This window comes from Coregonus clupeaformis, chromosome 21 (genome assembly GCF_020615455.1).
Source record: "Coregonus clupeaformis isolate EN_2021a chromosome 21, ASM2061545v1, whole genome shotgun sequence".
Lineage (NCBI taxonomy): Eukaryota > Metazoa > Chordata > Actinopteri > Salmoniformes > Salmonidae > Coregonus > Coregonus clupeaformis.
This window is the reverse complement of record NC_059212.1, coordinates 15974952-15987142: the sequence shown is the minus strand read 5'-3', so window position 1 is coordinate 15987142 and position 12191 is coordinate 15974952. Positions and strand designations below refer to the sequence as shown.

The 12191-nt window shown below is 41.5% G+C and overlaps 1 protein-coding gene across 2 annotated transcripts in view; it reads right to left on the bottom strand.

Annotated features, from left to right (window-relative positions):
- Window positions 1-12191, bottom strand: part of LOC121535227 (dual specificity testis-specific protein kinase 2) — a 29686-nt gene that overhangs the window by 10626 nt on the left and 6869 nt on the right. For both annotated transcript variants that reach the window (XM_041842083.2, XM_041842084.2), the window contains exons 2-4: window positions 8911-9221; window positions 5868-5989; window positions 1516-1564 (exon numbers count right to left, since the gene is read on the bottom strand). In XM_041842083.2, the coding sequence (XP_041698017.1) occupies window positions 1516-1564; window positions 5868-5989; window positions 8911-9138 (399 nt within the window). In that variant the 5' untranslated portion in view covers window positions 9139-9221. The remainder of the gene's footprint in view (window positions 1-1515; window positions 1565-5867; window positions 5990-8910; window positions 9222-12191) is intronic.

The following is a 12191-nucleotide window of genomic DNA, read 5'->3' as shown; positions in this document are numbered from 1 at the left end:
TTAGCTTTAGATAAGGCTTTCCTTGAGCCTTCCTGAATTAAAGCTAAGAAAGACAGAAAGAAAATGGGAATTCATTGTCTCTTGTGACCACTGCGAGCAGCTTCAAATAATGGTCTAATCCCCCAGTGGCTCATGGATTACCCAGATTATAATGCTCCTAATCGGTCTTTGCCTAATGTGTAATCTAGGTCTATCAGGCAGTGGGAAGCAGAGCAGAGGTTAGTGTGCCGACCTGACGGGCCCTGGCGGGGCCAGCGGAGGCCAAGGGAGTTTTGGTCGGAGGAGCAGGGCTCTACGCTGACCTTTTATTTACAAGGAGCACGTGTGATTCTAAATTAAAAAATGTAGGCACACACAAAGAAATGTAGGAACACAATGAAATATATGAGGTAATTAAGCTAGAATCCTTCATTTTTCTAGGCATACTGGTGCTCCGAAATTAAAATTCCAGGTCACAAAGCAAAATATTTAGGCGCATATGGGAGTAAATGGTTGCACTGTAGAGCCCTGAGGAGTGATTGGATCTCTAAGCCTGTGGCTGCACAGTAACATGACTCTTCATTTCCTACCATGGAGACCCGTCAGGCCCGTCACTAAGATCAGGATCCAGCCAGAGCAGACAGTGCTGGTAGCTAGCGGCTAGTTCTGTTTATACAGCAGTAGCAGCAAAACATAACCCCATGATGCCGTGTTTTCAGTATTCACAGCCTGGCTCGAGGCTGCTGACACCACAGCCCCAGGAGACTGCTGTGTGAGACATTTCCCTCTCTCCCAGTCTTCATCTCCATGGATCCACATATTGGATAACTTCCTGCTATCATTCACTTCACACGAGGGCTTGGGCTCAGATGGGGCAGTCAGTCGTGAAGCTTTTCCCCCTTACTAATCAACGCTTTTCATTAGCACAAGGTTATCTATTTGGATTACATGGACACGCACATGCCGACTCAGTCACACAGACAGGTTAAAAATAAGTCAAGCTTGAAAACATAACCCATAGCCCTAATAGAACCCATCCCCTGGGTTTTCATTGAGAACATCAACACAGCTTTATTTGCTCACATGTAAACTATGCAGAAAAACTCAAGGTTCTTTCAATTACAGGTTGCTGTCCTTCTGGGCGATGCGTTACTGTTTAGTGTTCACCTGAAGAAAAACCCCTGATAAACATTCACAATTTCTTTTCATTATAATCATGGCTATGATGTCACCTTTCAGTGGGTTATACTTATCTGAGACTTACATTACATAACAAACTGACCATACTGCAACAGGACTCAATGAGCAATATGACAGTATTCGCTACATTACAAGTAAAAAGCATTTAGGCCTATACTGATGCTAGAGAAACCATCATGTTTCTAGAATCACATTCCATCATAGAGTGGATGAAAAACAGAAGAAGACAGTGTCCCAACCTGAAACATGACAGCCAGCGGCACAGTCATGTTTCTGAGGTGTAGGCCATCTATTAGAAGGCTGTAAGTCACAAAGGAGAACAGTGGTTCATCTTACCTCAGTCAGAGCATGGAGTTGGCCTTCCTGAACACACACACCCATGAACCTATAGCAAGACAAAAACATCAGTCAGTTATTGTTTCTATGTATCCTGAACATTTCATGAGCTGAAATAAAAGATCCTAGAAATATTCCATACGCACAAAAAGCATATTTCTCTCAAATGTTGTGCACAAATGTGTTTACATTCATGTTACTGAGCATTTCTCCTTTGCCAAGATAATCCATCCACCTGACAGGTGTGGCATATCAAGAAGCTGATTAAACAGCATGATCATTACACAGGTGCACCTTGTGCTGGGGACAATACAAGGACACTAAAATGTGCAGTTGTCACACAACACAATGCCACAGATGTCTCAACTTGAGGGAGTGTAATTGGCATGCTGACTGCAGGAATGTCCATCAGAGCTGCTGCCAGAGAATGTAATGTTAATTTCTCTAACATAAGCGTCGTTTTAGAGAATTTGGAAGTATGTCCAACTGGCCTCACAACAGCAGACCACGTATAACCACACCAGCCCAGGACATCCACTTCTGGCTTCTTCACCTGTGGGATCGTCTGAGACCAGCTACCCGGACAGCTGATGAAACTGACAATTATTTGGGTCTGCTATAAAGCCCTTTTGTGGGGAAAAACTCATTCTGATTGGCTGAGCCTAGCTCCCCAGTGGGTGGGCCTATGCCCTCCCAGGCCCACCCATGGCTGCACCCCTGCCCAGTCATGTGAAATCCATAGATTAGAATTTATTTCAATTGACTGATTTACTTATATGAACTGTAACTCAGGAAAATCATTGTAATTGTTGCATGTTGCGTTTATATTTTTGTTCAGTATATTTACCACAAAATACCATGAGAGATACATGTGGTGGATGCATATTTAGGGATCGCCTGTTGTGCTCATCTCTACAATTTATTTTAGCATCTTGATCTACAGTGGGGAAAAAAAGTATTTAGTCAGCCACCAATTGTGCAAGTTCTCCAACTTAAAAATATGAGAGAGGCCTGTAATTTTCATCATAGGTACACGTCAACTATGACAGACAAAATGAGGAAAAAAAATCCAGAAAATCACATTGTAGGATTTTTAATGAATTTATTTGCAAATTATGGTGGAAAATAAGTATTTGGTCAATAACAAAAGTTTCTCAATACTTTGTTATATACCCTTTGTTGGCAATGACACAGGTCAAACGTTTTCTGTAAGTTTTCACAAGGTTCACACACACTGTTGCTGGTATTTTGGCCCATTCCTCCAAGCAGATCTCCTCTAGAGCAGTGATGTTTTGGGGCTGTCGCTGGGCAACACGGACTTTCAACTCCCTCCAAAGATTTTCTATGGGGTTGAGATCTGGAGACTGGCTAGGCCACTCCAGGACCTTGAAATGCTTCTTACAAAGCCACTCCTTCGTTGCCAGGGCGGTGTGTTTGGGATCATTGTCATGCTGAAAGACCCAGCCACGTTTCATCTTCAATGCCCTTGCTGATGGAAGGAGGTTTTCACTCAAAATCTCACGATACATGGCCCCATTCATTCTTTCCTTTACACGGATCAGTCGTCCTGGTCCCTTTGCAGAAAAACAGCCCCAAAGCATGATGTTTCCACCCCCATGCTTCACAGTAGGTATGGTGTTCTTTGGATGCAACTAAGCATTCTTTGTCCTCCAAACACGACGAGTTGAGTTTTTACCAAAAAGTTATATTTTGGTTTCATCTGACATTCTCCCAATCCTCTTCTGGATCATCCAAATGCTCTCTAGCAAACTTCAGACGGGCCTGGACATGTACTGGCTTAAGCAGGGGGACACGTCTGGCACTGCAGGATTTGAGTCCCTGGTGGCGTAGTGTGTTACTAATGGTAGGCTTTGTTACTTTGGTCCCAGCTCTCTGCAGGTCATTCACTAGGTCCCCCCGTGTGGTTCTGGGATTTTTGCTCACCGTTCTTGTGATCATTTTGACCCCACGGGGTGAGATCTTGCGTGGAGCCCCAGATCGAGGGAGATTATCAGTGGTCTTGTATGTCTTCCATTTCCTAATAATTGCTCCCACAGTTGATTTCTTCAAACCAAGCTGCTTACCTATTGCAGATTCAGTCTTCCCAGCCTGGTGCAGGTCTTTAATTTTGTTTCTGGTGTCCTTTGACAGCTCTTTGGTCTTGGCCATAGTGGAGTTTGGAGTGTGACTGTTTGAGGTTGTGGACAGGTGTCTATTATACTGATAACAAGTTCAAACAGGTGCCATTAATACAGGTAACGAGTGAAGGACAGAGGAGCCTCTTAAAGAAGAAGTTACAGGTCTGTGAGAGCCAGAAATATTGCTTGTTTGTAGGTGACCAAATACTTATTTTCCACCATAATTTGCAAATAAATTCATAAAAAATCCTACAATGTGATTTTCTGGATTTTTTTCTCAATTTGTCTGTCATAGTTGACGTGTACCTATGATGAAAATGACAGGCTTCTCATCTTTTTAAGTGGGAGAACTTGCACAATTGGTGGCTGACTAATTACTTTTTTCCCCCACTGTATATTGACATGACAAAGCTAAGTTATGGGGGTCCAGAGTTTAACATTTGAGTGGGCCTATATGCAGTGCAAAAAAGTCATAATCTGGCCCAAGGACGACAGCATATTTCTGCACTGCAAGACAAGACCCAACAAGAGCGGTGCAAACAAGAAAGTCATTTTCTAGGGGAAAACAAGGCTCACTCTCTTGACCTGCATTCCAATCTCTTTTTCTCTCCCTCTTTTTCTGAGCCACTGCTTCCAAATCTTAACAGGCAGGAGTCCCAGTCAAGGCAGTCTGTTTTTCTAAATGACAAACTGGCTGTATGAATATCCTAACACACGAGCCAGGCTGTACGCACAGCGAGTGTTGGTGGCCCTGAGTTATGACCCAATAAATGCGAGACAACTTTGTGGGTCCCCGAAAGGGTTTCTCAGACAAAGACCCCTCAGAATTGTCATCAGCCCACCACCACAGAACTAACTGCAACAAAGCTGTGATTGTAACACAGCACACACAGACCATCGCGCTTTCCTACCCACCACCTACAGCAGAATGTGAGCTCTGTAGAATATCATGCAAAGCCTCAGTCAGCCTAATCTATTTGAGGATAGGAAATTCACAGATAGTTCATTATTATTGTCCATGACAACATAAAACAATGTCATACAATAATGTATCCAAAACAATTTGTTCTATCATGATGGGTTTGGTCAAATATGTGTGCATGCCCATTTTGCAGGCTCACAACTTTATACGAAAATAAACAGCTTTGGTGAGAAGAAAGTGAAAAAGGAATGGTTGGTTCCTCAGAAGGGTGTGCATGTCAATGAAATCCAAACTCAGGATGTTGTTCCAGAAAATCCATTGTTCAATTCTGTGGAACAGGGGAGATCAAGGTCACACCCCATATGTAAAATGTATGCAAGCATTACTGTAAGTCGCTTTGGATAAAAGAGTCTGCTAAATGGCATTATTTAAGCCATAAAGCAAGAGGAGGTGTTATATATGGCCATTATGCACAACGCAATGCCTGGATACAGCCCTTAGCCGTGGTATATTGGCCATATATCACAAACCCCTGAGGTGTCTTATTGTTATTATAAACTGGTTAACAACGTAATTAGACCAATAAATAGTAATGTTTTGTCATACATATGGTATACTGTCTGATATACCACGGCTTTCAGCCAATCAGCACTCAAACCACCCGGTTTATAATATTATTTATATATTACATTTACATTTTACATTTTAGTCATTTAGCAGACGCTCTTATCCAGAGCGACTTACAGTTAGTGAGTGCATACATTTCCATACTGGCCCCCCGTGGGAAACGAACCCACAACCCTGGTGTTGCAAGCGCCATGCTCTACCAACTGAGCTACACAGGGCCCACTGATTCCATTACAAAGCGGAGGCTAATGTCATTTTGACAGAAATTTACAGATCAAAGTCTCTTTAAAAGATGAAGGGTTCACAAATGACTGTGATACTAAGTGACTTTCTAGAAAAAAAGGGATTATGCTATTAGTCAGTAAGAAATGACCCCATTTATGAATAAGGCACCATAACTGAACTTTGCTAGCCCTGTATTTTACCCATGTTTTTTATAGCCCCTTGAGATTGTTATTAAAAAGCTGGGATAATTTAATCAGTAACTGAACAATACTTAATTAAAAATAATTGTATAATATCGCAGAAGGCATTTTATTTCTATGTTTCTTCAAAAGGACAGATTGATATTCAAACTATACAAAATATTGAGGATAGTGGCATGCCAAAAAAATTTACTGTCCAAAATGTAGTGGTAGACAGGTGTTTTGTTTCCTGGAGGTCACCTGAGGATATTGGGATGGGACAGTCTGTTCATCAGTTGGACCTCTCTCAGCATGTTGGCTCGGTTACTGCTCAGTTTGTTCATCTTCAGAGCCATCACCTGGCCCGACACTCTGTGGCGTACCTGCAACGAACACAACAATCCGGTCATTTAGGCATTATCTGAACGCTTCTCTTTAACACTAACGTTCCCTTATCAATATTCCCTTATCATGGGGACACTTTTCCCTAAACATTATCGTTATTCCAAGATCGTGGAGAATGGTTTGCTCTATTTCTGCAGCAAAATGAATGTCATTCCAAATCCAGAACCATAACAATGGGGAGTCAACCTAATCTATTTCTACTTTGAATTAGGTCAGTCACTGGCCTTCCTTGCAGCATGTTCTCTGTTGTGATCAAAGATGAGTGGCTGTCTGTCATCCACACAGTGGTGCACTTGAAAGAATACTGAGCTGAGGTCAAGACTATGAATGTTGTAATGTGTAACCTAGGTGTTACCCTATCACAACTACCTAAAATGTACCCCTTTTATTGGCAGAGAAGGCAGAATACTGTCCTAACAACTACAACAATACAGAACAAACTCTGTACTTCCCTAAGATCAGATTTATTTGCTTTCTCAGGGCCATAAAAAACACAGGAAGTTATGAGTCAGGGTGAGAAAATAAGCTGTATCTGCTACTGCACACTTCCTCCAGCTGAAATATTAAGACACTGAAACCAGTGACTAAGAAGATACTAAGTCTCTCAGGTCGGTCTGCGAGTACAGTAACAGATACAATGCATATCTGGTTATATAGCTAGTTTATAGGTTTCATTTGCTGTCCTTGTCTCAATCTCTCTATGATCCTTTTCAGATCGATATGAGGGGTTTATCAACGTTGTTGGAGAGCGGAGATAAAAGGAAGTTTGAGGTACAGAAAAGGGAAGCAGACCAATCTAGTCTTATATAGCACTTGGATGAGTCTCCAGTTTATAGTGGTTCTTTAGCCACTCTTGAAGTTCAAGTACAAAGGTGCAGCTAGTCTTCCTCTTCCCTGTAGGAGAGGAGCAGATGGCCTCCTCTAGACCACCTCCCCCACTCCCACCCTCTGCCCACCAGGAGAGAGAGCGAGAACAGCCTGGCTCAAACAAAGACCCATAATGCTGCCCCAGCAAGACCCTGCACCTCCAATCTGTTTCATCAATCCAGCTAGCCTCCTCAATACCTAGCCCTGTAGACAGGACACACAGTCTAAGACAAACAGATAATTCCATTGATTTCATGATTTAAAAAAAGAAAACGTAATGTAGATCTTTCGTCCCCTTGCTTGGACAAATATGGAACTCTCATTACACAGTAAATATTTGGGTCCGTTAAGCATTTACAGATGCAAGTGTGGTGTCAGTGAGACGACAAACAATTGACAAGCAACGAGGGTAAATATTGTACTAATAAAGCTGAAGTCATCATTTTGACTTGAGCCATAGTTCTTGTCTGCATTGAATCTCGAGTGAAAAAGACTGGAATCAGCTGCAATATAACAATATCATGGCCCTAAGGATTAAACAGCACCTTTAAAAGAATGTGTTTAAATAAAGGAAGCTTTTTCTTTAGGGTTTGTTCAACAAGGACTATTTGTAGGGCAGAAGGCCCCAGTCATGTTCAGGTTAGATGGGCATTCCCTCCCTAAAATACATGGTGTGATGACTTCCCCTCAGACAGACTGGGGCAGGACCCTACACGTTGCCCTTCCCCCACCAAGTCAGCATTGGGTGCTATGCATTAACCCTTTGAATCCAATGAGCATTTCCAAGGCAGACCACTATGGCCATGCTCTGAAGCAGGCATTAGATTACTGTACATCACGGCTCCAGACATAGCAACACTTCTACTCCTTTCTGTAATTCGGATAGTTTCATGCTTGATCCAAGAACTGCTCTGAATTCTATTTCCATTCTATCTGTATGCATGACTCATACATACAGATGGAATGGAAATAGTATGACTAAGACGGAGGCATGAGATAGAAAGTGCTGACATTATTGTGGTGGTTGTGACAACATCAAAAAAGAATACCCTGACTTTTCAGTAGGTGAAGCTGAAGTCAATAGCCTATAACTAATTGAAAGTCCCTCATTGAAAGTAAAAATGAAAATAACTTTAATGAGCGCTGAGACCGGATGTAGGAAATTACAATGTGGGTTACACCAAAAGTGAACGTAGCTAACATGACCTCAAAATGTCAGCAAAGGACTTGAACATCTAACCTCAACAGCAATCTCTGTACAAGTACCAACCATGTCAGGCTGACTTAGTGTAATTGACAATATAGCACTTAGACAGCCATTGTAGCCTAACGTCTAATCACTATCATAAACCTCTTCAGTGCGAAAAGCCCTTCTATATTTCCATGTCGCTCTGATTACGACATGAAAATATAGAAGGGCATTCCGCCCGTCCCAAATCAGTCGATTGTGAGAGAATAGGCTAGATCAATGTAATAGGAAGCGGCTAGAGGTGTTCACGGATCCACCTGTACCCGAATACCCGAGACCCAATCTGGGTCAGATCTGATTGTCACAGGTATGTGTCATTTTAACTGACTTATCCGGAAGGGCCTGTACATACCCAAACATTAGCTAGCTTAACTAGGTTCTCCCAGTTTGATGCAGTCAAGACAGGTACTACGTAATCCTATTTGATGATAAATAACCTAGCTATGGCAGCTATTAGTTGGTTGCTGTCTCTCGTCTCCCCCTCATGCTCCCAGTGTCACTCGCTCAATGTGTTAGCTAACTGTATTCTATACCACACACTGAGGTTTAATAATAGAATGAGGGCTGAGAGATATCTCCACAACTCAGTGTATGAGATCATAGCGTTCTAAATCATCCTGGTGATGACACACCATTGCTTTACAGCTTTCTGCTAGCCTAGCCTAAACCATATGTTGATATGAATGAATGGTCCTCAGACAATCTACTATTTACTATCTACCAGTACCACCTACCTACCATAAAGAACTATTGCATTTCAGGTCAATCATAACGTAGACCCACCTTGTAGACCTCTGAGAAGAAGCCGGAGCCAATCCACTCGCAGATGAAGTCATCAAGACGCGTCAGGCAGGAGAAGGCACTGATGAGGGCGCGGTAGGACGAGGGGCACACTCTTCCCACCTGAGACAGGGCCCATTCCCCTCCACCTCCACCATCCAGGTCATCAAGACGGTCTGGCCTCATGGAGGGGAAGCCAGCAATGGAGTTGCGCTTGTTCCGATCCATCATTGTCTCTTCACTGTGAACTCTGTGGGGGACTCCTCGATGAAGGTTTCACATTTTCGACAACTGCTTGGCAACCCTTTACAGCCCTAAGAGGACAGAAACACCAAAATACCTTCTCAGCAGGCAGACTGAGAAAATAGTGTGTTTTGGTGCCAGCTAATAATATTTGTACTTTTCTGTAGTTTAGAATATACAGTACAAGCTTATGGTTCACAGGACACGAATAACAAGCCAGAAAACCCAAAAATATTAAGAGTTTCAGCTATTGGTAGTATCTGTATTGAAAATATGGTGTTTTATGCACCCCTGAAGTATAAGAAATCTGTGTGTGCGTGTTTTTAATCCCCATTTCACTCATTTAAACAGAACACAGTTGTGTTGTCATGAGGGGGATAATGAGCCTAATCTATTTTATCACATTCCTCTGACATTTCCTCCAACTTTTTTCAACTACTAAGACAAAAGCATTACTTTACACAAGGTCAATCTACTTAGACACACATGACAGGGGCCCTAACCCACCTCTCGTCTGACAAGCCTACAAATAATGGCTCTAATAGGGATGGATTGTCCAATTATATGAGATTAAGCCAAGATAAAGCCAAAGTTCAAGACTGGGATTCAAAACAAACAAGGGAGCATGAACAGGAACAAAAGGAAACATAAGAACCCCATAGTAATGATCATAGGAAGCAGCCCTTTGATTTAAATTATGACTGAGTGAGGAGAGGATGACCTTTCACATGGCACTAGTGCTTTGAAGCATCCAGCACTGGTTAAGGACCCCTGATTTTCCCAGCATGCACAGGTCTATTGAGCATACTCGATGAGCTGGTTGTAACTAGGTGATGTCTTTGGATTATTCTGCTGTCCTCCCCTTTTCTTGAGTTAGAGATGCTATTAAACTCTGGGAGAAGAATGCTATTCTTAATTCAACCTCTTGTGAGATTCCCATCCCCCATCCAATCCCAAATGAAAACAACTCTGAAATCAAACCATCCGAAGTTACTGGACTTGTTCTGGGATCTTTTTGCTGCTCTAGCCGTACCCTTAAAAGGATGTTATCGTCCTCCACTACTAAAGGCATTTTTGCCATTTTGCAAGTGTAGGACAATGATCAAACTCAGTCTGCCAAGAATGTTTAAAGTTGCTATTTTAGTAAATCTGCTTATCAGAAGCAGAACGAATGTATAACATATGAGAGCTGTTCTTTCATTTCAATTGCTGCTAGGCCTAGTCTTCTGGGTTCACAAGAACAAGTAATAAATAAAAAAAAGTCACTCAAATGACACATTTTCCTTCATTTAAAGCAAAAATACTCAACAGAAATAACGGATGTCATATCAATCCTCCCACAGCAACATTGCAGATACTGTAAACAGGATTTCTCCAGTCTTAATGCTTACTTCCCTCACTAGCATCTCAGCAGTAACCTACACGTCGTAGCTGGTGAGAAAACTACAGTGCCTTCAGAACGTATTCACACCCCTGGACTTTTTGCACATTTTGTTGTGTTACTGCCTGAATTTAAAATGGATTATCTTTAGATTGTTTTGTCACTGGCCTACACACAATACCTCATAATGTCAAAGTGGAATTGTGTTTTTAGATTATTATTATTAAAAATTAAAAGCTGAAATGTCTTGAGTCAATAAGTATTCAACCCCTTTGTTATGGTAAGCCTAAATAAGTTCAGGAGTAAAAATGTGCTATCTGTAAGGTCCCTCAGTCGAGCAGTGAATTTCAAACCACAAAGACCAAGGAGGTTTTCCAATGACTAGATGGGTAAAAATAAAAATAAAAATAAACCGGACATTGAATATCCCTTTGAGCATGGGGAAGTTATTAATTACACTTTGGATGGTGTATCAATACACCCAGTCACTACAAAGACACAGGCATCCTTACTAACTCAGTTGCCAGAGAGGAAGGAAACCGCCCAGGGATTTCACCATGAGGCCAATGATGTAACAGTTACGGAGTTTAATGGCTGTGATAGGAGAAAACTGAGGATGGATCAACAACATTGTAGTTACTCCACAATACTAACCTAACTGACGGAGTGAAAAGAAGGAATCCTGTTCAGAATAAAAAATATTCCAAAACATGCATCCTGTTTGCAACAAGGCATGAAAGTAATACTGCAAAAAAAAAATTGGCAAAGCTATTTACTTTTTGTCCTGAATACAAAATGTTTGGGGCAAATCCAATACAACACATTACTGAGTACCACTCTCCATATTTTCAAGCATAATGGTGGCTGCATCATGTTATGGGTATGCTTGTAATCAGTAAGGACTGGGGAGTTTTTCAGGATAAAAAATAAACGGAATGGAGCTAAGCACAGGCAAAATCCTAGAGGAAAACCTAGTTTAGTCTGCTTTCCAAAAGACACTGGGAGAGGAATTCACCTTTCAGCAGGATAATAACCTAAAACACAAGGCCGAATCTACACTGTAGATGCTTACCAAGTGAATGTTCCTGAGTGGCAGAGTTACAGTTTTGACTTAAAATCTACGGCAAGACCTAAAAGTGATTATCTAGCAATGATCAACAACCAATTTCACAGAGCTTGAAGAACTTTGAAAATAATAAAAATGGGCAAATGTTGCACAATCCAGGTGTGGAAAGCTCTTAGAGACTTACCCAGAAAGACTAAGAGCTGTAATCGCTGCCAAAGGTGCTTCTACAAAGTATTGATTCAGGGTTGTGAATACTAATATAAAATGAGATTTCTGTATTTCATTTTCAATACATTTGCAAAAATGTCTAAAGACGTTTTCACTTTGTCATTATGGGGTATTGTGTTTTGAATTCAGGCTGTACACATTGTGGAATAAGTCACGGGGTATGAATACTTTCTGAAGGCACTGTATGCCTGTGTGGACGTAATGCATGCTTCCAAAGTGATAAATCTGAGTCTCAACGATAGGGAACTGGAGGAATTTTAACATAGGAATTGGTACAGTGGGCCAGTAATGAAAAAATTACAGGAACATAGAGTTTAGTCTGCTTCATGTTTTCTTTTTTGCCAAGGAAAATCTGGTATCGTAGTG